This window comes from Periplaneta americana, chromosome 4, assembly GCF_040183065.1.
Source record: "Periplaneta americana isolate PAMFEO1 chromosome 4, P.americana_PAMFEO1_priV1, whole genome shotgun sequence".
In the NCBI taxonomy this organism is placed as follows: domain Eukaryota; kingdom Metazoa; phylum Arthropoda; class Insecta; order Blattodea; family Blattidae; genus Periplaneta; species Periplaneta americana.
In genome coordinates, this window is record NC_091120.1 from 87821461 (window position 1) to 87845448 (window position 23988).

The 23988-nt window shown below is 34.7% G+C and overlaps 1 protein-coding gene across 1 annotated transcript in view; it reads right to left on the reverse strand.

Moving 5' to 3' along the window:
* The window catches only part of Unc-76 (fasciculation and elongation protein Unc-76), a 480336-nt gene that overhangs the window by 16637 nt on the left and 439711 nt on the right, over positions 1–23988 (reverse strand). The window contains exons 3-5 of the mRNA XM_069823700.1: positions 20638–20746; positions 13176–13340; positions 10026–10137 (exon numbers count right to left, since the gene is read on the reverse strand). Coding sequence (XP_069679801.1) covers positions 10026–10137; positions 13176–13340; positions 20638–20746 — 386 coding nt within the window. The remainder of the gene's footprint in view (positions 1–10025; positions 10138–13175; positions 13341–20637; positions 20747–23988) is intronic.

Below are 23988 nucleotides of genomic sequence, written 5' to 3' on the forward strand. Positions count from 1 at the left end.
AAAGCTAGGGCTATTTTATTCAGAATATTTTATGTAACTTTGCAGAATTATGGATTTGTCAGTGTAACTTAGTTTAAAGTTACATCATTTTTGTTTACCGAAAAAAAAAAAAAAAAAAACATTAACAACAATATTATATTGTTTGATTTTGTAGTTAAGCTGCACCACGGCTGCCGGTGCAGGTGTTATGTGCTGTCTCTTCTCACTTTATAGATCTCTTGGGTATGGAACAACAAGTTTTGATGGTGAAATCACTGCAATAAGTGAATGTCTCAGGAATCTTCTATGCCACATAAATAAATTTAGGAATGCAGTTATATTGTCAGACTCCAAAGCAGCTATTCTATCAATCGTCTCTAAACACACACCTTCATCTCAAACAGCAGAAATAACTAAAATGCTCTCTCAATTAATATCACTCAATAAAAAAATTATATTCCAATGGATACCATCCCATTGTGGAATCCTGGGAAACGAGAATGCGGATGCTTTAGCAAAGAAGGGCAGCACTGCTACTTACAGACATGTTACTAAATCCTACGTATTACTCTGTGAAAAGATTTATTAAATCTACATACTTAGACTTCAACAAACAAAATTTGGTAAAACAATCTCAAGGGAAAAAATGAAATGCGTCATAATCCACAGTTTATTCCCGATTTACCACGAAAATCGTCTGTAGCTGCATTTAGATTGGCAACGAGCCATGATTGTTTGGCCAAACACCTGCATAGAATTGGAATATATCAGTCCCCTAACTGCCCATTGTGCAACTCAAACCAAGAAATGGATTCGGAACACCTCAAAATCTGTGCTTCAGTGGCTGGTCATGATAATATCTTCGAAAAATATTGGAGTGCAAGAGGTCAAATGACTTTATTGTCAAACGCCTGGCATTAGAAAACAACAACAACAACATTTTTTTTTCATTTAATTAACAAGTAAGTACCTCATATTCTTTATTTAAATTTCTTATTTTTTTTTTCCAGTACTTTTTCTTTTAAGTTTTGTGATCGTTAAGTGCCAACTGATTCAGTTCACTTTATCGTCGAAGCCATACACACAACATCTTTCATATTAATAGTCAAGAGACAGATTTTTTTTTTTATTTGCAGTCAGCACCTGAAAAGTATCTTCAACACCATTAACGTGCACATTTCGAAAGCACAGTGGATGAGATAGACGGCTGAACAACTAAGGGTAATCCAAATTCGGTCAACTTAGAATGATATTAAAGAGTTCAAGGAAATCCACGCCTTAAAGAAAAAAGTGAAACCGTCTGATCTTCAACAGGTGCAGTGGAAACCATTTCAGGGTGTAACAAGACTGTCTGAAGACAAGAGATAGGACAACTAAAATGATCCCCTATCTGAAAGAAGAAAATATTCCCTTCTTTGAGGACCTAGTGAAGTAAAGTTAAAAATTCTTTCGTGGCACTTGTATAGTTTTTTATGTTAATGCCATTGGATATGTACTGTTATATTATTTTCAAATTTTGTATTTTTTTTGTACTTGAACTTAATTAGTTACAGTACCAGTAACAATATATGCATAACACAAAGCTTATGGGGTATTTCTACGTCAATATTTTTTTTCGTGCTTTTCTACAGTGGGTTATAAGTATAATTGTTTTTTAAATTTTGTTGATTATCTCAAAACTATGTTTTGGCATTTGTTCTGTTACTTACAGAGGTGTGAAAATTATTAGAATAATCTTAATTTTCAAGGTTTTTTAATAGTTCCTTCACAAATATTAATTGAATTGATGAATATTGATATATATTACTATACTGATGTAGGATATATTTACTACTAACAATGCCGGAAAGCATTGCTGTACCTTGGTATTTTTCTTATTTTACAATTGTTAAGATGGGAATTCAGAAATTATTGTATTATGTTGGCGGAATTGGAAACATAAAAAATTATATGCACAAAACAGATGTATACATTCATTTGAACCTTCACAACAATGTAAACGCAAAGAACAATTTGTTTAAAGCATTTCTTAATTAATTTTTTATGTTTCCAATTCCGCCAACATAATATAATAATTTCTGAATTCCCATAACAATTGTAAAATAAGAAAAATACCAATGTACAGCAATGCTTTCCGGCATTGTTAGTAGTAAATATATCCTACATCAGTATAGTAATATTAAATACCAATATTCATCAATTCAATGAATATTTGTGAAGGAACTATTAAAAAAACTTTAAAATTAAGATTATTCTAATAATTTTCGCACCTCTGTACTTACATGCCTCAATTACACTAGAACAATACGAAATATATGGACATACAAAAACACATCCACAACATAATGTACTTCAATACACAATTAAATTTCAGACACTTTATTTTACACAACACTACCGATCATAAATGCACCCACCACCAAGGCACCATAAGATATTGTGATCAGAATTTCTGAAGCTCAAAACGGGACACTTACTAATACTACAACTTTGCAGAAAACTCTCTTTCTTTGTGGTTCAATAGGCTATTCAGTACCGAAAACAGAAATTTAATTCTTTAGTTTTAAAATAATGTGAATACAATATCGGTATGCATTGTATAATGTATTATAGGTCGCGCCAGGGATTTTGGCAGATGGATTTTCTTATTGTGAACTGGAGAGCTAGTCCTCACCGCTGCAAGATCGGCTGTTATCTCTGTCGCAGTGGAATGGGTAGGACATAAGAGTAAACATGCACGCCCGAGTATTTGTGCACTCTGGACAGACACCTCCAAAAACTAAACAAATATTACAGTAGTCTATATGTGCCTTTGGTATTCCCAAGAAACTTGTTCAATTAATTAAAATTTGTCTCAATGAAACTTACAGCAGAGTCCGTATAGGTCAGTTTCTATCTGATGCTTTTTCAATTCACTGCGGGCTAAAGCAAGGAGATGCACTATCACCTTTACTTTTTAACTTTGCTCTAGAGTATGCCATTAGGAAAGTCCAGGATAACAGAGAGGGTTTGGAATTGAACGGGTTACATCAGCTTTTTGTCTATGCGGAAGACGTGAATATGTTAGGAAAAACTCCACAAACGATTAGGGAAAACACGGAAATTTTACTTGAAGCAAATAAAGCGATAGGTTTGGTAGTAAATCCCGAAAATACAAAGTATATGATTATGTCTCGTGACCAGAATATTGTACGAAATGGAAATATAATCTGCTATATATATGGAAATATGTATGTATATGGAAATACGTTAATCCTTAGTCAATAGATAAGACTGGGTTTTACGAAATAGGGATGGAAAATGGAAGGCAGTAATGATCAAAGTAATTATACCGATTTATTTTTTTTAACCAGCAGACGTGCAGCCTTTAAATTTAAAACAAAGATTCACTCATAAAATTGGGTTAGACTATTCATCTCATCTCTCAGAATTGTTTCTAAAATGTATAAGGAAAGTAAAAAAATTCAATTTCATGTAGGCTACTCCCTTGAATTAACTTCAGTCCCCCCCCCCCACCCCCGAGCAGAGATGAGAGAGAAAGAAGTCGACGATTTTAAAAATTCACTAAACTATATTTAACTAGAGACGTAAAATTTAAAATGAAGGTTACTCTCTACAATATTGGTTAAACATTCTTAGATTTTTTTTAAATACCATATCTTATGGTACTGATGAAAAGGCAGAAGGGAGTGAGAAATCTCATGTCATCCGATCTCGATGAAAGTCGATATCTGGGGGTCTTTGTAATCACAGAGTACGAATAAGGTATTATTTAGTCAGACTTTGTCCCCAAAGTAGTGGAGTGGGGCAAAAATGGGTGAAAATTTAAATTAGGTATCTTAGGGGTTTTCGAGACGAAAATTACGAATAACAGAATTTGTGCGAATTCAATATAGCAGTTTCAGTACTATGAATTATATTTAAAAAAATTAAACATCGGATATCGCACAGGTAACACATGTACAGTATTTAAGGGGGTATGTAACACCTTTTGATAGTAGGCCTATACATTTAGTAAAATCCAAAGTGTAATTTCTACATATTCTGAATGAATGTTGTGCTGGAATTTAGTATAGTCATCAGCCAATACCTCTAGATTAATAAACAACTTTTTAGAATCCATAAAATACAGTATTTATTGTGAATGGTAATTACATTTTTCAATTGGTGCAATTTGTGCAGGGAAAATTGGTTTGTCCGATATTTTGTACGATTTCGAATATTTTAAAATGCTTTCTTCTCTGTTCTATTCAAATGTGCGTGTGAAGAAATTATTGCCCTTGTAATATCCATTACAATCCTATTTATTATACTCTTATATAAATCTAACTTCCGCAGTATGCAATTTTACCCAATTAACCAAATTATATTTTGATTATTAAGAAGAATCGTAATTTTATTAACTTGAATTGTCGCACCACCAGTAGACGATCCCTAGATTATTACTGGACAAATCTTGTATATTGATCTGGTAAGGGTAGGATTATATATTATATATGCGCAATGGAATGCTTTTTCCTTTTAATTAAGAATTAATTTAATTTAGAAAATGTAGGAGACGTATTGTAAAATCATTGCAAACGGAAGTCATTTACATTTATTAAAGGTATTCTTTGAGTAGGACTGTACTGTGATGTGTTTCATAATAAGGATAATTGATATGAGCTGCTGTTATGAAAATATGAACGACTCAGAATGTTATCGCATGTCATTCTCGCAGCTTACACAAACAATATAGGCTCGCCTACTGGAAATTTCATCGAGGTCATCTGCCAAAATTGGTGCCTCCGACTATAATTGTTCAAGATTTACCACATATGTAACAACATTACAAAAATAGAACAAAATAACTGTTCGTAACACAAACTTACAGACTACTCATTACAGCCCTATTGAACTTATGTTTTTGGTAAATGAATTTGCATAAGAAGTTTCTTATTCTCCATTAGAAAATTGAAACTGTATTATTTGAAATTTACTTTGGTAATTGACGCCTTCAATGTGTCAACCTTTAATTCTATTTTCTCCATATTTTGTTAATTCTGGCAAAAACTCTTTCTACAGAAACAGTGATTCTAATCAGAGATAAGTCAAATGTTACTAGTTTTGCAATGTTTCTGAATTACAGTTGTTGATAGGAGAAATGCTGGAACATTTCTATCCATGTCAGATGAACTTCTTGCTCCTCTTTATTACATTGAGTAACTTCGTCTGCACTAACAAATTGCTTCACATAAATAAATTCGCTGAACATGTCTTTGTTATCAACGTTGGAACAGCTAGAAATGTTTTTTCTAATGATATCTGTAGGCCTACACTTTTCAACATCATTCAATTTTGGATAATTGTTCAGTAAGATTTCCCCCCCCCCCCAATAAAACACGGGACTAATAGGAATCTCAACAAGTACTGTCGGGACACTGGGAAGCAATGTCTAAAAAAGGAAGTGTCTCACTCAAAATGGAATGTCTGGTCACATTACATAAGAAGAAACCAGAAACAAGCAAGGACCTCACTAATAATCTAAAGATGGCCAAAATCAAGCAGAAACTAGTCATTAACGAAAGTAAATTCCCAGCATAGTTTCAAATTTACATAAGAAATGTGTTTATATAACAAATTTACCAAATGTTAAGAAATCATAGACGCACCATGTACAAATAATTCAAGATGTATAAAATAATTCAAGTTAATCTTTAAGGAACGCATTATTATTATTATTATTATTATTATTATTATTATTATTATTATTATTATTATTATTATTATTATTATATTGAGGAGATCGAAAAAAAAACAAGATTACATCATTATCCATTGCTACACGTAATTTTATGTTATAAAATATATAAATAAAAGATTATCAATTATACACTTTCGCTTCTGCGCAACACAAAATGCAGTAGGCCTATGTACCGGTGCTGTACGTTAATGTTAAGGACTAATTACTTCTTATATATCTGTAAGTCAACATTTCAAATGGGATTGGATACAATATTGTTCTATATTGTGTACAGTATGTGCACATGACAGGAAAAAGGGTTCTCATTGTGGAACTGGAAGTATTCACCAAAATGACATTCACTGATAATGACGATCTTTTTAGGGGATGTATTATCCATTATTATTGCTGTTATTATGTGTGTGTGTCTAATGCCTACCCACTTCACTTTACATGATTCGGGTTCCCCATACAATTTACTGTTATTATTATTATTGTTACTATTTTATTATTATTATTATTATTATTATTATTATTATTATTATTATTATACTGTAATTATTATTATTATTATTATTATTATTATTATTATTATTATTATTATTATTATTATTACCTCTTTTTTTTTATTTTACATTCCAACTTTCAAACCACTGTTTGAAGAAGGCAATTCCAACTCTCATGAAGTCATCACATCATAGTAATTACCGTGTGCTCTCTCTCTGCAAGATTTGACAATGTTCACTATTTCTGTAAGGTACAACTCTGATTAGCATCATTATACAGAGTCTTTTGTTAGAAATGCGACTGGACTCAAGTTACCAATGAAAGGGAGTTGTATTATAACATGCAAAGGCTGTGTGGGTGGAGCTGTGGAGTTTCTAACGAAAGACCCTGTACACGAATTCCCACATCATGAGTGTATCATTCAACTCTGTAAGAAAATATTTAAATATGTAACGTTTCCTCAATGTTCATTTTATTTAATTTATGTCATTGCTGAGCCACAGCCTCCATTAGCTTTCAATAAATAACACTCCTTCACTATGGTTTGAACAATTCAAATATTGCTTTCATTTCCTAAAATTATATAGCTTATGTTAATCATTATATGAAACTATCTGGACTTAAACTTTTATATAAAAATCTCATTTCTGTTAATCCTACATTTTCTTAATACTTATGCCCAAATTTCTTCAACATATCTTCAAATTTATAATTTACTTCATTTTCGTACTATCTTTTACAACATATAAGAAACTGTAACAGATTAAAATTTAAAAGTTATGTCCTGGCTCACATAAACAACATTACAGGATTATTTCACAAAAGTAGTCTGACTTTAATAAATATGGGAAATGCCTGTTATTATTCGGTTGAGAAGCTTTTGTCAACTAGTCTGCTGTCAAAAAATCTGAAAGTTAGAATTTATAAAACAGTTACTGGTATATTACCAGTTGTTCTGTATGGTTGTGAGACTTGGACTCTCACTTTGAGAGAGGAACAGAGATTAAGGGTGTTTGAGAATAAGGTTCTTAGGAAAATATTTGGGGCTAAGAGGGATGAAGTTACAGGAGAATGGAGAAAGTTACACAATGCAGAACTGCACTCATTGTATTCTTCACCTGACATAATTAGGAACATTAAAAACAGACAATGAGATGGGCAGGGCATGTAGCACGTACGGGTGAATCTAGAAATGCATATAGTGTGTTAGTTGGGAGACCTGAGGGAAAAAGACCTTTGGGGAGGCCGAGACGCAGGTGGAAGGTTAATATTAAAATGGATTTGAAGGAGGTGGAATATGATGATAGAGACTGGATTAATCTTGCACAGGATAGGGATCGATGGCAGGCTTACATGAGGGCGGCAATGAACCTGTGGGTTCCTTAAAAGCCATTTGTAAGTAAGTCTGACTTTATTCCAAGTTTATTAATTATATTGTACCTTACAAAAAGAAGTTAAGCATCACTGGGATTTTTAATATCTTACTCACATGTGAAAATGGAGAAAACAGGAGAAATTACTGCTTAGAGCAGCTATTTTCAACTGGTGTGTCATGAGAAAATGAAATAGTAAAGGCTGTTGTAGCAAAAAATTAAAAAGATAAAAGTGAAAAGATTAGTGAAAAAAAAGTGAGTCCACAAAAGTCAACATTCAGCGAATGCGGCACAAGTCAACAGTTCTAAAACCCTAAAAAATTCTCTCCTAGTTAGGAACCACTGGTTTAGATTATATGAGTATGTCGCTGCCACGGAATTGTAAATTACACCTTTTAGTGTGCCACATGTTGAAAAGGTTGAAAAACGCTGATTTAAGAGTATAAAAAAGCTTTATCTTGTAATTATTTTGTACAGACTACACTAACTTTATTTCGCCAATAAATTGTAATCTTGTAAAATCTTAACTTATTTCACACCTTAAAGCTTCAATGCTAATGTAAGATCTATGGAATACATTAAATGAAAAATGAAATAACTTCTTTTGTTTTTGATGTGCTTTATTTGATCTTACATTGAGTGAACTATGACGTTGCTACCATTTGGTTCCTTGCAGCCCATATAAGTGGCCCACCTCCTTTGTCTCCAAAGCAATCCTGTGTGTCTATGATTTGATTATTGGACAGAGAGTCTTTCAGTTCTTGTCTCGTTTCGGAAAGTTCGACCAGTTCGGATCTTCTACTCCTTCCAGCTTTGCCAGCTGGATTTTTCAGTATGCAAGTAGCTTAACCTTATTTTGGTCTGCTTTTATATCGATACTTTATTTCTAAAGTCTAAATTAGTTATCTTACATATTGATTTTGTCTAGCTAGCACATTTTTTTCCTATAAGCCCGGTTTTAATATTTATTTTTGTAAATTCCATTACAAAAGAAACCAAATGACCTGGAAATTTACAAAAACTTGCCCAGACATTAACATTTTTAACAAGAGCCAGAACAGATTACATTGTCACACAATTGTACCTACACCGATTTCACCTTTCTGATACTCCTACTTGTCTGTGGTATAATAATCATGATGAAGCTCTGGAACACATTCTTCTATACTGTCCATCCATAAACCATAAAAGTAAACTCTGGCTTAGCAACAGGCATCTATAACGAACACCGATCAAAATATCCCTCATTTCTCATGAAAAACAAGAACTGAAAAGACTAAAGTGGACTATAGTGGACCTTATGTTGTCAGCTGGAAACATTAAGAAGATTGATTGATTGATTGGATTGATTGATTGATTGATTATTGTATTTCTCTTGTTTAATGTCTACTTATTTTGTTTCTTTATAGGAAGTTACACTGTGCACCAATTCTAGGGCAGATTTATGTTGACAATTCTTACTTACAGAACGGTACCGGTATATTGTTTATGGATTCTATAGTTTTTCTTATTTAATATGCCCATAAATAATTTACTGTATTTTATTTTACTGTGTTGTTACTTGTACTCGTAGATTCGACTATTTTGCATAAAACTGTTTGTTCTTTGAAAACGAAAATGATTTTTCATTTTTATTCTATAACAAATACAAAGGTTCCATTAAGTTCCTATCTGATCATGGTTACAAAAATGAGGTGTAGCATTCTAATTTCAGTATACACGTAATAATTTCACAAATGTATAGGCCTACATTTTAATAAAATCATTTTTACTTAATGAGAAACCCATTCAATATTAAGAATGAGAAATTTAACTATAATATGGTTGATTTATCAATATTAAATACAAATAATTACTTACTTACTTATGGCTTTTAAGGAACCTGGAGGTTCATTGCCACCCTCACATAAGCCTGCCATTGGTCCCTATCCTGAGCAAGATTAATCCAGTCTCTACCATCATACCCCACGTTCCTCAAATCCATTTTTATATTATCCTCCCATCTACGTCTCGGCCTCCCCAAAGGTCTTTTTCCCTCCAGTCTCCCAACTAACACTCTATATGCATTTCCGGATTGCCCATACGTGCTACATGCCCTGCCCATCTCAAACGTCTGGATTTAATGTTCCTAATTATGTCAGGTGAGAATACAATGTGTGCAGTTTTACGTTGCGTAACTTTTTCCATTCTCCAAGTTTCATAACCATACAGAACAACCGATAATATAATTGTTTTATAAATTCTAATGAAAAACAAATAATTTAACCTCAAAATTAGCAGTCTTTATATTATGATCGCTGTAGAGAATATTTCGCATAAAATTACCGGTGGTATACGGAACATAAAGCATGTTTCCTTTTGCAATACTTCTAGCAAAAGTAATTAAATTTAACTTGTTACGACTGTTGTATAGTAAGAGACTGGCATCCTAAGTAAAAACTCACTGTCTTCATAAAGTGGGGACTGCAAGACTTCCTTGCCCTTCATTTCCAGAGTATCAGTAGAATCCAGCAATGAGCCATCAGAGTCAGGTGAACATTCTGTTGATGGTGTCTCCTGAAAAACCGTAACACATTGAATTATTACAGTATCTAATGAAATGGTCAATTAGCAATTCCACAATTGTGATAAACACTGTGCTAAAATAAGAACAGCTAGTAACAGATTAGTCCATAAATGTGTTTTATTTCATTCAACTTCAATTAAAAATCATACTATCAAATCATTCAAATATGTAGTATAAATCCTTATTTTTAATGGTAAAAATGAATGGCGTTAACATTCATTATTACAATAATTTACAAGAAAAATTTTATTTAAATGTTGTACACTGGAGTTAGCCTCAAAACATTTCCCATGCGGAGGAAGAAAAATTCAGAAATTTAAATCTATGATGCTGTATGAGTATGTGTATGTGTGCATCTTTAGATCTAATACACCGAGCCTATTAGGTAATAGTTATAACTGCCGCCGATCATCAGCTTTGTGGGTGCAATGATGATGACTCATTTTATGGATTACAAACGGAGAAGTGATGGAATTAATACAAGGGAAATGCGAGTATCCAGAGTAAACACAACACAACACCATCTTGTCTACCACAAATTCCACTTGGATAGTCTGGGATCTGAACCCACGTCTGTGGCGTGGAAATGTTACAGTTAATAGTGATAATATTACCAAAATAATTAGATGATATAATGGACACCAGAGCTCATTCCAGATGGATCCATTCCATTATTATTATTATTATTATTATTATTATTATTATTATTATTATGCGCAGGAGGAAGAGAAGATGAGAAAGAACAGGAGAACGACAATAACAATGGTGGTGGTGGTGATATATGGATGATAATTATGGTAATATTATATTATAGTGAAAGCTGGATCCTATATTCCAAATATAAATCCAAACTACAAGTAGCCTAAATGAGATCTTTACGTTTGTTTTTAGGTTTAAACAGACTCGATAAAAAGAGAAATATAAACATTCGAGAGAGATTAAGAGTTTCAAAGATAATGGAAAATCAACGTTTTTATCAAAGAAGGCATTCCAGTATCAACCTGAAGGGCACTGATATAGAGGAAGACCTAAACAAAGCTGGCCACATAAGAGTATCTTGAGATTTAGGAACAGGCTCAACTGAACCTAAAATTAAATGGTTCATCATGATAACTATATGATTATGATTATTATGATTATTATTATTATTATTATTATTATTATTATTATTATTATTATTATTGTTGTTGTTGTTGTTTTGTTGTCATTGCTGCTGCTGTTCTAATTGAGGACCGTTTTTGCAAAACTTGCTAACTGAAAAAACTAAATTTTACAGGAGAGACAAAAAACTGAATGAAGACAAATAGGTTATAGGTGCAACCATCACACTTTGACACACTACAATGAAGAGAAATAATTCAATTTTACTAAGATAACTTTAACATCGTGTAGAGGCCTGCTTTATGTTAACGAATCCACAAAAATCTCAATTTTGCAAATTTTGCAGTCAGCAAGTTTTACAAAAACAGTCCTCAATTTGACGACGATAATAAGTATGATGAGGAAGAAAAGTGTAGGAGGAGAAGGACGAAAAGAACAGTGGCGAGATATCAGAAATTGAAGTTTCAGTTTCAATTTACTTTTAAAAATTGCAGGCTAAATACGAGTATAAAAATAAGGATGTGTCTACAAATTTTGACTGCAATTCGACAGTCTGTGTAGACTGCGTTCACCACTTCATTCCCATGCATATTACTCGTAAATACTACACTGAAGTACAGCTCATGGATTTTGTCAAGACACTCTCCCACTCTTCCTACAGAGCTGTGCACGAGATCGGATGAGTCTACTTACGAATTATAGGGAAATGGGTTAGAGTTTTTGCCTTGAACTCTGTAGACACACACCCTACCTTCCTTCTACTTTTACCCCATCCACAGAAACATTGTTCCCGTACTGCACATCGCGAGTGTCTTGACAAAATGCATGAGCTGTATAACTGAGTACTACTGAAAACCCTGGACTATTCTACTAGTTACAAGTTGCAGTCGTGCTATTTGGGTTTCTCCATTATCTCAATAATTCTTCAATGGACGTCCTTTTAAGCTACAGAAGCTAACAAGCAAACATTCTAATGGGGGCAGATAAAAAAGTTAAATTTTTTTCTTTCACCATGTTGATAATGTCAAAAGAAATGCTTATACAAATTTTGGCCACTCGACCGCAATTACAAGGGCCGTAAAATATGTTCGCCAGGGGCCGTAAACAGAAAGAAAACACAATTTCATTGGAAACATTTATTGGAACAGACACAGCAATTGTTAAGCTATTTTTTTACATATTCGCCACCGGAACTGAGACATTTGTCATATCATGGGATCGACAGAGAGGTGCAAACAGCTGTCAAACACTGGTTCCGATCCCAGGCAGCTGACTTCTACGATACAAAGATACAAAAATTTATCCCATGGTATGACAAACTTCTAAATTCCAGTGGGGGATATAGCGCAAATTGCGCAACAATTGCTGTATCTGTTGCAATAAATCTTTCCATGCAATTGTGATTTTTTTCTGTAAACGGCCCCAGGGAAAATCACTTTCTGGACGGCCTCGTAATTGCAGTCAAGTGGCCAAAATTTGTATAAGCACTTCTTCTGATATTATTAACATGGTGGAAGAAAGAAATTTAACTTTTTTATCTGCCCCCATCAGAATGTTTGCTTGTATGAGGAGACGATGATATGAATATACGTCTATAATGGAGCAATGGTGGAATAAGAACGGTAAGAGAAATGTAATTACTTAAAAAAAAATATGACATCACAGCACTGTCTGCTACAGTCTTACAGAATATGCTAGAAAAGGAATTCTTTTGTAAGCTGACTGATCTATCAGTTAGGCACTGGATTTACTGTGAAAACTTTGTGGGTAGAGCTGTAGATCATATTGATTAATATTAACTGTCACTTTTCATATGAAAATAAATGGTTTGTTATTCCATTCTTGGAGTTCTATTAATGGTAAACATACTCGTATTAATCCCTTCTGTCTTGGTTAGTTAAAAAAGTTCACTAATACTTATCAATACCTGCATCATATCATCTATCTCCCTGATGACTTCCTCTGCTGTTTTAACAGGTTCCGTATCCTGATGAAGTCCAGATAGTATCAAGGAATGCATATCCAGGTCACTGGCTACAGCTTCGTCTTCGGAGCTTAAATCCAAAAGGTCATCATCTGGAGACAACTTCTCCTAAAAAGAATATACGAGAAGATCAGAGTTGATTAAAATATTTAATGGAATGTTTATAAAATTCTCTTTCAATTGTGTTAGTAAAAAGACTTGAGAACAACGTAATATATCTCTCTGAGCTTAAATATTGGGAACATATTATTAAAAGAGAAAAAACTGCACATTCTCACATTGACACTGTAGTGCATTTATGTTGTAGGCAGTGGCGAAGCCCTTAAGAGGTTTTTGAGGCTTAGCCTACCTAAAAAATTTGAGTTATTATACCTAATAACAGTAGCCCTATAAGATCGTAATAACACTTGGTTTCACTCCAATCCTTCCATATATCAAGTTCAATGTTGGCAGTCATTCCAGGATGCAGAGTTCAGTGTGAGGGGCTTGTGACAAAAGCCTCTAAAGCCATAGTTACGACCTTGACTCGCAAGCTTGAGGAGGGGACTGGGGAGGGGGTATCAATTTGCTACATCTTAGTACGAAATGCAGCTAGCCTGTTGTGCTATATTGGTGTTCTGTCAATGTGCTGCATGTTGAGTGTTAGTTTAATCAAAAGTGCATACATGTATCTGTTACATATTAATTCTGTGTAAAATGGCTCATACTGAGAGAATATTGAGGTCATTTGTAGAATTAAGAGAGAAATAGTTTTCAAGTTAGACGTATGAAACAAAATGTGCTTACAAAGATAGATGGACACCACATTTACATATTAAAATAGCAGATGGAGGAAGAGAAAATAGAATTTTTCAACTCGTCGCAACATGGCTGGTGTGATGTCATGGCAAGCTAAGATTATGCGTTCCTAAGCTGTTGAGGGGTCATTGGCCACTCCTGGTACTTGATATTTTTAAGGTAGCCTCATAAGAAGAAGTCTAATGGGGTTAGATCGGGAGAGTGTGCTGCCCAGTCTATTGGTCCATACCGTCCAATCCACCGCTCTGGATAGGTGTCATTGAGATGATCCGTATGAGACGGGTTAAATGAGGTGGTGCACCATCGTGTTGGTACCACAGTTATTTGGATCTGCAGTGATACCTCATCCAGTAGAGTAGGCAGCTCGTGTTGCAGGAAGTGAACATAGCGACCTCTAGTGAGTCGGTCATCATAAAAAATGGTCCTATTAGATGGTCACCGAGTATACCAGCCCAAACGTTGAAGCCCCATCAGACCTGGAAGGCCGCCTCTCGCATCCAATGTGGGTTTACAGTGCTCCAATAATGCATGTTGTGTCGATTTACTTGGCCTGTGTTGTGGAATCCTGCTTCATCTGTGAATAACACATTTGCTAAAAATGTTCGAATCTTGATGAGTTTGTTGTATAACCCACCTAGTGAACGCCACTCTCCATTCATGATCCGGCATCAGTAGCTCCTAGTGTAATTGGATGTGATAAGGATGAAACTTTTCACTATATAGTATTCTCCATGCGGAAGATTGGCTGATATTGAAATGCCTGTGAATGTCCCTCGTACTACAATGTGGATGCTGAATAACGTAGTCAGTCACACGATCTGTCATTGCCTGGTCACAGACAGGACAATCTCTGTGTGGATGAGGTGTCTTGTGTACTGTTCCTGTCTCTAGAAAGCGGTTCGCAACTCGTATAAACGTGTGATCTGTAGGAAGTCTCGTCGGAAACCTCTGTTGGTATACACGACGTGCTTGTGTTGCATTCTGCTGCGCCTCTCCGTATACTAACAGCATGTCCAGATACTCTCTATTGGTAAACATCTTGCCACACTGAGCACGAGTGGATGGAACCATCTATTTATACGCAAATCCAATGTCTAGAATGTTCTACGCATTCTGACAGAAAACAAGCTTTTCTAGAATGTTCTCGAAACACAGGTAGATTATGAAAAAAAAAAAGTATGTATCCAGAGCCGTGATTTGAACCCGAACCTACACCGAGACAATCCAGCATGTTAACCGTTACTCTAACACAGCAACAGTACAATAACACAGGTCAACATCGTAGCCTTATCGGACAGCTGGTGAATGCGATGTGGGCACCTGCATTTCGCTTTGTCTATAAAATGCAGGTTTGTCTAGTTACCAATCCGCAGGATGAGAAGATTCACCCTGTATATTTTATTACAACGTCTTGTAAAACGCAAGTTTTGGAGTTATTATATGGCACAGAATTTGTTACACCATTTAGAGCTAAAATTGTTGTTTCTTCTTTATTTTCAAATAGTTATATGTACCTAACCGACAGAAAAAAAGACAGAGACAAAAAACTCCTTGAAAGGAAGTTACATTTGTACTACAGTAAATTACTTATTCATAAACCATTTACAATATTAAATAATTCAACACTACATTGTTACAATCACCAAAGCTGTAAAATCCACTATTTTATGATATCTTCAGAATGAGTACGCACTTTCTGTATAAAAGGATAAGCCAAGCAAGAAAAGTTGACAATGTAAAGCCCGTAATATTCACTGGTACTGCTGCTCAGAAGTGGAAGTCCAAATTAGACTACAGATCTAATGGTTGATGGATGAAATAAAGAAGCAATGAAACGGAGGTGTGAGTGGGAGAGAGTTCCTTCCTACTCCTGGAAAAATCAGCTCTCCTGCCTGAGATAATAATTATAGTGCGAACTAGGATCAAATCTTTGTATTTTTGATCGCAGATAGATACAGTAGCGTGCAAATTAATCCGAACAACGTAATTACTTATGCAAAAACACTCAAACAGGATAAAAAAAGGATCTAAGACATACCTCAGTAATCTATGTGGCCTCCCTTGCTCCTAATAACAGCTCTGAGACGATTTGGCATGGATTCCACTAATTTCCCACAAATATTCTTCATTTCTTCATCGCGAAACCATACACCAACGAGGGCAGAAATCATCTTCTCATTTGTAGAACAATCCATTTTTTGCATTCTTCTTTTGCAAATTGACCACAAGTTCTCAATGGGGTTGATGTCGGGTGAGTTGCCTGGCCAGGGGAGTACCTGAATATTCTTCTTGTTGAAGAATTCTGTAGTTTTTCGAGACGTATGGCATGGTGCCAGGTCTTGTTGGAACATACCTCTGCCATCCGGAAATGATTTTTGCAGCTGGGGGTACGATTCTGGTTTCCAATAAGTGAATATATTTGCCAGAATTCATCATTCCCTTGATAGCTATTAATGCTCCAGGCCCTTCATGTGTAAAACAACCCCAAAACATTACTTTAGGGGAGTATTTGGGTGCTTGTTGGAGATGAGCTGTGTTACTTTTTCGGATCCTTTCCGTACGTAAGAAACACGGTGGCCGTGGACCTCGAAATGAGACTCATCGGAAAAAAGTACATTCTTCCAGTCATTCACTGTCCAGTGTTGATGTAATTTTGCTCACATTAAGCTTTTTTTGCACATAACAGGGGTTAACAGTTGCTTCTTAATAGGCTTACGAGCCCTTTGTCCAGCTTCCAAAAGCCTACGCCGCATTGTTGTGACGTGAATATTCGCCCCAGTGGTAGCCATTAACTCGCGGATTAAGTCGACAGCAGTTAGTCTAGGATTTAATTTACTTTTCCTGACAATTAAACGATCATCTGCAGGTGAAGTCTTCCTTTTCCGGCCACAGTTTCCTTTTTTTCTGGGATGTGATGGATCCAGTCTCCCTGTATCGTTTTATGATCGAATTAACAGTAGCCAAACCGATGTGACATTCTGCAGCAATTTGCCTCTGTGTCATAGAAGAATGCTCTGCTAATGTTATAATTTTAGACCGTTTTCGTGGAGTTGTATCCATTTGTGAAGATGACAGAATGTACACAGGATTGCAGTATTAAGTCTTCAACACAACTGAAATGCTTATAAGTACAAAACGACAGGCAAAATGTCACATATTATAAAAAAAAAATAATAACGACAGACCTTCAACAATGGAATTACACGCACTACAGATGTCAATTAAAGCGGTATGAGCAGCTGTGAGGCCAACAATGACAGAAAATGTAAAAATATGTCGTGTTCGGATTAATTTGCACGCTACTGTACTGTATTATAGTCATTATCACTACAGCATTTGTAACTTATGGTAAACTGTCTGTTTTGCTTAATATTTGAATTCATAGATTTATAATATTTTATTGAATGCTTATATTTACAAAAATATTATCTAATTATTTTAAACCATTGTCTTGAAAATACAAGTATTTAGATAGTTCCACACTTTCCATTGCAGTTTAATGCAGTACCTATAAGCTTAAATTTTAACTGAAAATCTTAAATGCCCTACTTACATATCAAAATGTGAAGTTCATAATATGCTTTTTATATCTAGGATGTAAATAAGACTAAATATAATACTGTAATCTCGATTGTAGGGCACGCTCCTTATTATATTAATTTATGCTTTGAAATTAGTAAGCACACACTTGAAAAAAATAAATAGATGATTTTGAGTTTATTACTGTACTTTGCTTTAAAACTATTTTATCTTATTTTTAGTTTATATGCTTCAAAACTTAGTTTTCTCCTTGGATTCATATTTCATCATCCCCCCCCCCCCAAGAATAAAAAAGGCTGATTCGACACTGGAAGTGATAATGAAAGGGTGAATAATGGATGGATATGGGTGGCTGGTTAAGGAAGGGTCGATGTGATGTCTCATGTAGGTGAATGGTCGTGAACAAATAGAATGAATGAATTACACTGATAAACAAGTGGTAGATATCTGAAGTGATGTTTACTGTTTGTAATGTAGTTTTTCATGCTGATTTCAAATCTGAAAACCGTTTTGCTCTATCACGTCAGGTTTTGAAATTATCGACGAAAATTTATTTTTACATGTAACACTGTCGAATTTTTTTGTCATTTTTCGTTATTTTTAATGTAATGCTGAAAAATTTCGTCGTTTGTGTTCTGTTGCATTAATATACTTTCATTTGTTTCTTTTTACTTATTTTCATTGAAAATGACAGTGGACGGTGGATATTACGGCATCCAGAGGTTGTAGAAATTCACCAGAAGTGTTTTGCTATGTGTGCGGCTATGTAATAGACAAATCCCATCGGAAGACTTTTACGCCATTTGCGAAGAAAGCATATGAACTATACTTTGATTCGAAGGTGGATAGTAATAAGTCGTAGGCACTACAGTTCATCTGTTCGACCTGTGCATGCAACTTGCGCGGTTGGTTAAGTAAGGAAAAGAAGATCTGGTATTTGGAGTTCCTATGATATGGCGTGAATGAAGCAACCACATCACAGACTGTTATATCTGTTTGGCAAACGTCACTTCTCCTCGAAAACTCGTGCATCTGTAAAGTAACCTGATGTTTCTTCAGTTTCTAAACCAATTCCATATGATCCCGTCACTTGTCCAATATCAACAGCATCTGCAGAATAAACAGTTACTGAAGAAACTCAAGAAGAATGTCCTCTTTCATCTCCTGCCAACGACTCAGACTCTGATTACTACCAACCTGGAGAAGATATTCATTTGATGAATAATGTTAAACTATACGGGATCATGCGATCTCATACGGAATCTGGAACTAATGAGAGGTCAAGTTAAACTGCTCAGTACGTCTTAAAGAATTTAATTTCCCTGCACAACGAATTCACAGTTTCGGCACAGACACAAAGAACTTGTGAAGTTCTTTGCAATAAGTGACACTATTTGCTACTCCACGGATGTTCAAGGTCTTATGTCAAGTCTCGGGTGGAACACAGCATTGAAGCATGGCGACTATTCATAGACTCATATAAGACAAGTTTGAAGGCAGTATTATTACACCGGTTGCATATTCTACGCACCTGAAAGGGACGTACGAAACCATATCTCTACTTCTTAAAAAAATATGCTATCGCAAGTACAATTGGTGTATCTGTGTGATTTAAAAGTTATCACAATTCTCATGGGAATGCAGAAAGGGTACACCAAGTACTGCTACTTCCTGCGTGTGGGACAGCAGAGACAGAAAGAACTACTATATAAAGAAAAATTGGCCAGTCAGAGATAGAATGCAGACAGGAAGTAAAAACGTCCTTCGTGTGCCGTTGGTTGAGCATGACAAAGTTATTATGCCACGGCTTCATATAAAGCTGGAGCTCACGAAGTCTTTTATGAAGGCACTATACAATGACTCAGAAGCTTTTGGGTACCTGTGTAACAAGTTTCCGAAGTTGAGTTACGAGAAAGTGAAAGAAGGTGTGTTCATAGGTCCACAAATAAGGAAGATCATTGCTGGCAGCCACTTCCAAGACTTACTGGGTGATACTCAAAGAGATGCAAGGGTGGCATTGAAGTCAATCGTAGCCAATTTCCTTGCAAATAATAAATCGACTGACTATGTGAATATTATGCAGAAGTGCATCAGTGCGTACAGGCAGCTAGGTTGCAACACGTCCCTCAAAATGCATCTCCTCGACTCACATCTTGATTTCTTCCCGGAAAACCTAGGTTCAGTCAGCGACGAACATGATGAACGTTTTCATTAAGACATCTCGGTGATGGAGTCACGCTAGCAGGGTCGATGGGAGTGCAGCGATGTTGGCTGACTACTGCTGGACGCTTGAGCGCAACATGACAAATGCTCAGCACAAATGAAATTCTACAGCCAAGAAATTTAAACAAAAAACACACCTTAAATTAAGGAAGTATATTCTATATATGTACATATGTATTTTACATGTGTATTATACCTTCAACTATGTTACTATTATAATTATGTGCCATGTGGCGCATTTGCACCATTTTCTTAGTTAAAAACATGTTCATTATTACTCCATGTAGCAATAAATGCTCTACTGAAATTCCTATCTGTGAGTTGTTAAACATAATGGTTGATGTCGTATATCTCAAGAACGGTGGGTAATAGAGACAAATGGTTTGCATATTCGGAATCAGCAGGTTCCAGTTGTCTTAGAACGCTTGTTGGATACCAAGATATCCACCGAAAGTGTTTTTTTGTTATTCAGTGTTATAAGCAGAGGGTAGAACAAGCCTTAGGATACCCACATGGGTCCGTTATCTTCAGAGTTAAATTTTGATGTGAGCAAAAATGGCTGGTAAATTTGCTTAGAGCGCCCTCATTAATTTCCATATCGTAAACCTATGGGGATGCTTAGGATTTTTATAATTCTTAAAAGTCCATCGTCTTGGTCAGATTTCATCTCGCAGATCCTAGAGCCAATAGCAAGCATGGTACTCATTAGACCACCCGAAATCGACGACAAAATGAAATATCTCATAGCTGAAGCTTGTGCTTAAATACATCTGATATTCTTACTTCAAAGTACAAAAATATAAACGACATACAGAAAAGTGGATGCATTAATGTCAGTCATTACCTTGTTCTCATTGAGGTTAAGTGCTGGCATGTGTAATTTTCGTGCATATGATTTGGACCAGTCAATAGGAAGAATATTACCGAAGTTGCCAGTTATCGTCCACCACATCCTGAAAACAAGAAAATGCTTAATTAAAATACTACATACTTCATGAAGCATAGTTCCTATAAAAAATTGTATAAAATAATATCTCAACTGGTCACATTTTTTCACGTCATCTACTTCTTCAAACTTGATGTAAAATTAAAAGTATATCTTGTTTTTGGTCAAAACAGCCAAAGCCATTCTATATACAGCAATATGATCAATATCCAGAACACTTAACACTTTGCTGAAAAGTGAACAGTAAATATATTACAGTGAATGCAAGTTTGAAATATTTCAGTTGGTTATTTAACTACGTACACTGCATCACCTACTAGAATATTTAGTGACGAAATTGTTGATAGCAAGAAAATATTTGGCAAAACTAGTTCAAGAATTCGCCATCAATTATTATCTGAAATTGGCCTTACAATTGGGGAAAACCTCGGAAAAACCTAACTAGGTAATTAGCAAGTTTCAAATAAACAATGACAGATATTTCACAAAATAATTAATATCTCTGTATCATTCAGTTTATAATTCCATCCGAAAGGGATGAGTTAAGTGAAATTTATGCTAAATGTAATAACAGAATCAAAATAAATCGATTTAAATTTCACAGGCATGGTAGATGAAAATAAACGTTTGAAATCGAAATTTCAGCGTTTATGAGGGTCTTCCAGAAATGATAAAGAACTATCGATTACCATGTCTCATAGATATGAAAAAGAAGTGTAGTACAGGTACATAAAAACTAAAAATAAATCCAAAATTTGATTACTGTTACATTTTATTTTAAAACCATTCTTTCATAATTAGTTATTTAAAAATCATGTTAATATTTCTTTTGAAGATAAATTTTATACACTGAACATAAAGAAACTTTTTTTTTTACTTCATAATACTAAATTTAAAATACAAGCTATAAAGAAACAAGTTTTCAGTGCAAATGTGAATACCTATTTGAAAAAATATATTTTACACCTGTCTCACTGCTAAATTGCTTTGTTGAAGAAGGGAGCATCACAGTAAGCATGCCGATATTAAAAGAATGATCATATTTGTTATGCAAAATATAGAATGCGAAGTTGCATGAAATACTCATCATTAAGTACTTTAAAAATGGTAATTACATTCTCAACAAGAATACTATTCATCTAATGAACTTAAAATCATGCTCGTCACCTTAAGTAACAAGCATTCTGCTTACTGCTACATAATGATGCTAGAAAATTTAAAAGAAATTAACATTATTAATTTTAATTGAAGTAAGAGTACCAGTAACTATAGACAACAAAAAAAAAAAAAATAGTCTTCTATCATACAATTTATTCCAAAATATTTTATACGAGTTCCTAAAAGGATTTAATAATAATGATAATAATAATGATAATAATAATAATAATAATAATAATAATAATAATAATAATAATAATAATCACCATCATCATCTGAGGCATGACAGCCCATAAGGGTCATGACCGACCAGCTGGCTGCTGGCCTCGTCCACATGCCGAAGCAGAGATGGATGATCATCCAACCAAAATGGAGGTACCGTGTGGTTAGCACGATGATTCCCCCAGCCATTATAGCTGACTTTTGTAACCAGATTTCGCTGCATATCAAAGCTCCCAAGTGCATCATGATGCTGGATGGGCACTGGTCCCATACACTAGCCGAAATTTCATGAGAAAATCCCCCCCCCCCCATGAGGATTTTATTAGAATCTCATAAAATATATACAGGGCTTTCATTCCAAAACTTCTCAGTTTAAAAACTATTTATTTCAATTAAATTTAATTTGAAGAAGAATTAACACGTCAGTTTATATGTTGAGGGGAAAGTTTAAAACCAGTACTAATTGCGTTTTAGGTTTCACACATCCACCCTCCCCTCTTTCCTCCTTTGAAATTTCAAATGGCACTCCTATATTTTGATATTTAAATTTGAAAGAGTATTCCATGGGTACATCTCATTCATTTGTTCTCACTTCTTTTATTTTCTCTCGTCGTGTGGCAATCTTGATTGTTATTACTTTTGATTAGAGCTGAAGAGAATAAAACTACAACGATTATTGTTGATTACAGGTTACTTCAGGTACTAATAGAAACTAATATTAAGGAATATTATAGTAATTATAGTAGTGTATTATAAATCTGTTCTTTAAAAATTTAAAACAGGATAGAGGACAATTAAAGCCGAAGTTTGGATTTACGTTATTTATGTATGGTTTTGATATTATGGCAATGCTATGCAGAGGAGTTCTGAAATAGGCTGTATTACTGTCTGGCCAACAATAAAATTTGAGCACTTAATTTAGTAAATTTAGGAAATTACCCAAAATAAATAGTGTTTTCATCCTACAACCATCTGAAAATAACAACAATCCAACATAGGGATACCATTGAAGTCTCCAAGGAGGATAAGGGGGTGACGGGGTGAAAATTAAAATGCAATTAAGACTGGTCTTAAATTTCCCCTCAATATCTAATCAGCCCTGGGCATAAGAGGGGAAGTGAAAGGGATGGAGAAAATCCCGCCCATGTCCTTTTCACTTACACCGCCTTTTAAACAAACACAGTAAGACTCTGTGTATCAGTAGTGAATTTTAGGCGATCAGCGAGAGCCGAAAGTTCGTAAAAACTGTGATGCACGCCTGATACAATCCGTCACTGACTTTCCTGTCTGCTCGTACCAACCAAAATATTACTGTCTCAGCCAGAAAAGGTGGAGTGAAGAGTTAAGGGGTGGTCTGCAGTGACTCAATCGAGTTATTAATACCCAGGCCTGATCTAAATTCATGTTTTTTTTTTTTTTTTTACTTTCTTTCTTGCTTAATTTAAATTTTAAATACAAACGCGCGCCTCAGTAAAACAAATGAAGAAACCGGATGACGCAAGGACCTCACTAGATCTGAAAATTTCTTTACTGGGGCGCGCGTGAAACTATTCAACTAGGTATTTATAAACTTAGTTCAATATTAACACGTGAAAGTGATGACCATAAATTATATTTATAAGTGATACAGTGTTAAAAGTTGTGTAATCAAGATGTACTTTAATTCAATTTAATTGAAATAAACAGATATAGACTAGAAAGTTTTTAATGTACGAAACTTGCACTCTGTCAGGAACAGGACACCTTTGAAACGAATCATAAATCTAAGACACAGGATCAGCTTTATTTCTCTCCCAGAGGAAGCCAAGGTTGTTAGGATTTTATGGTCCTTCAATATAGATCGCATTCGGCCAAGTGTGATCCCACGAA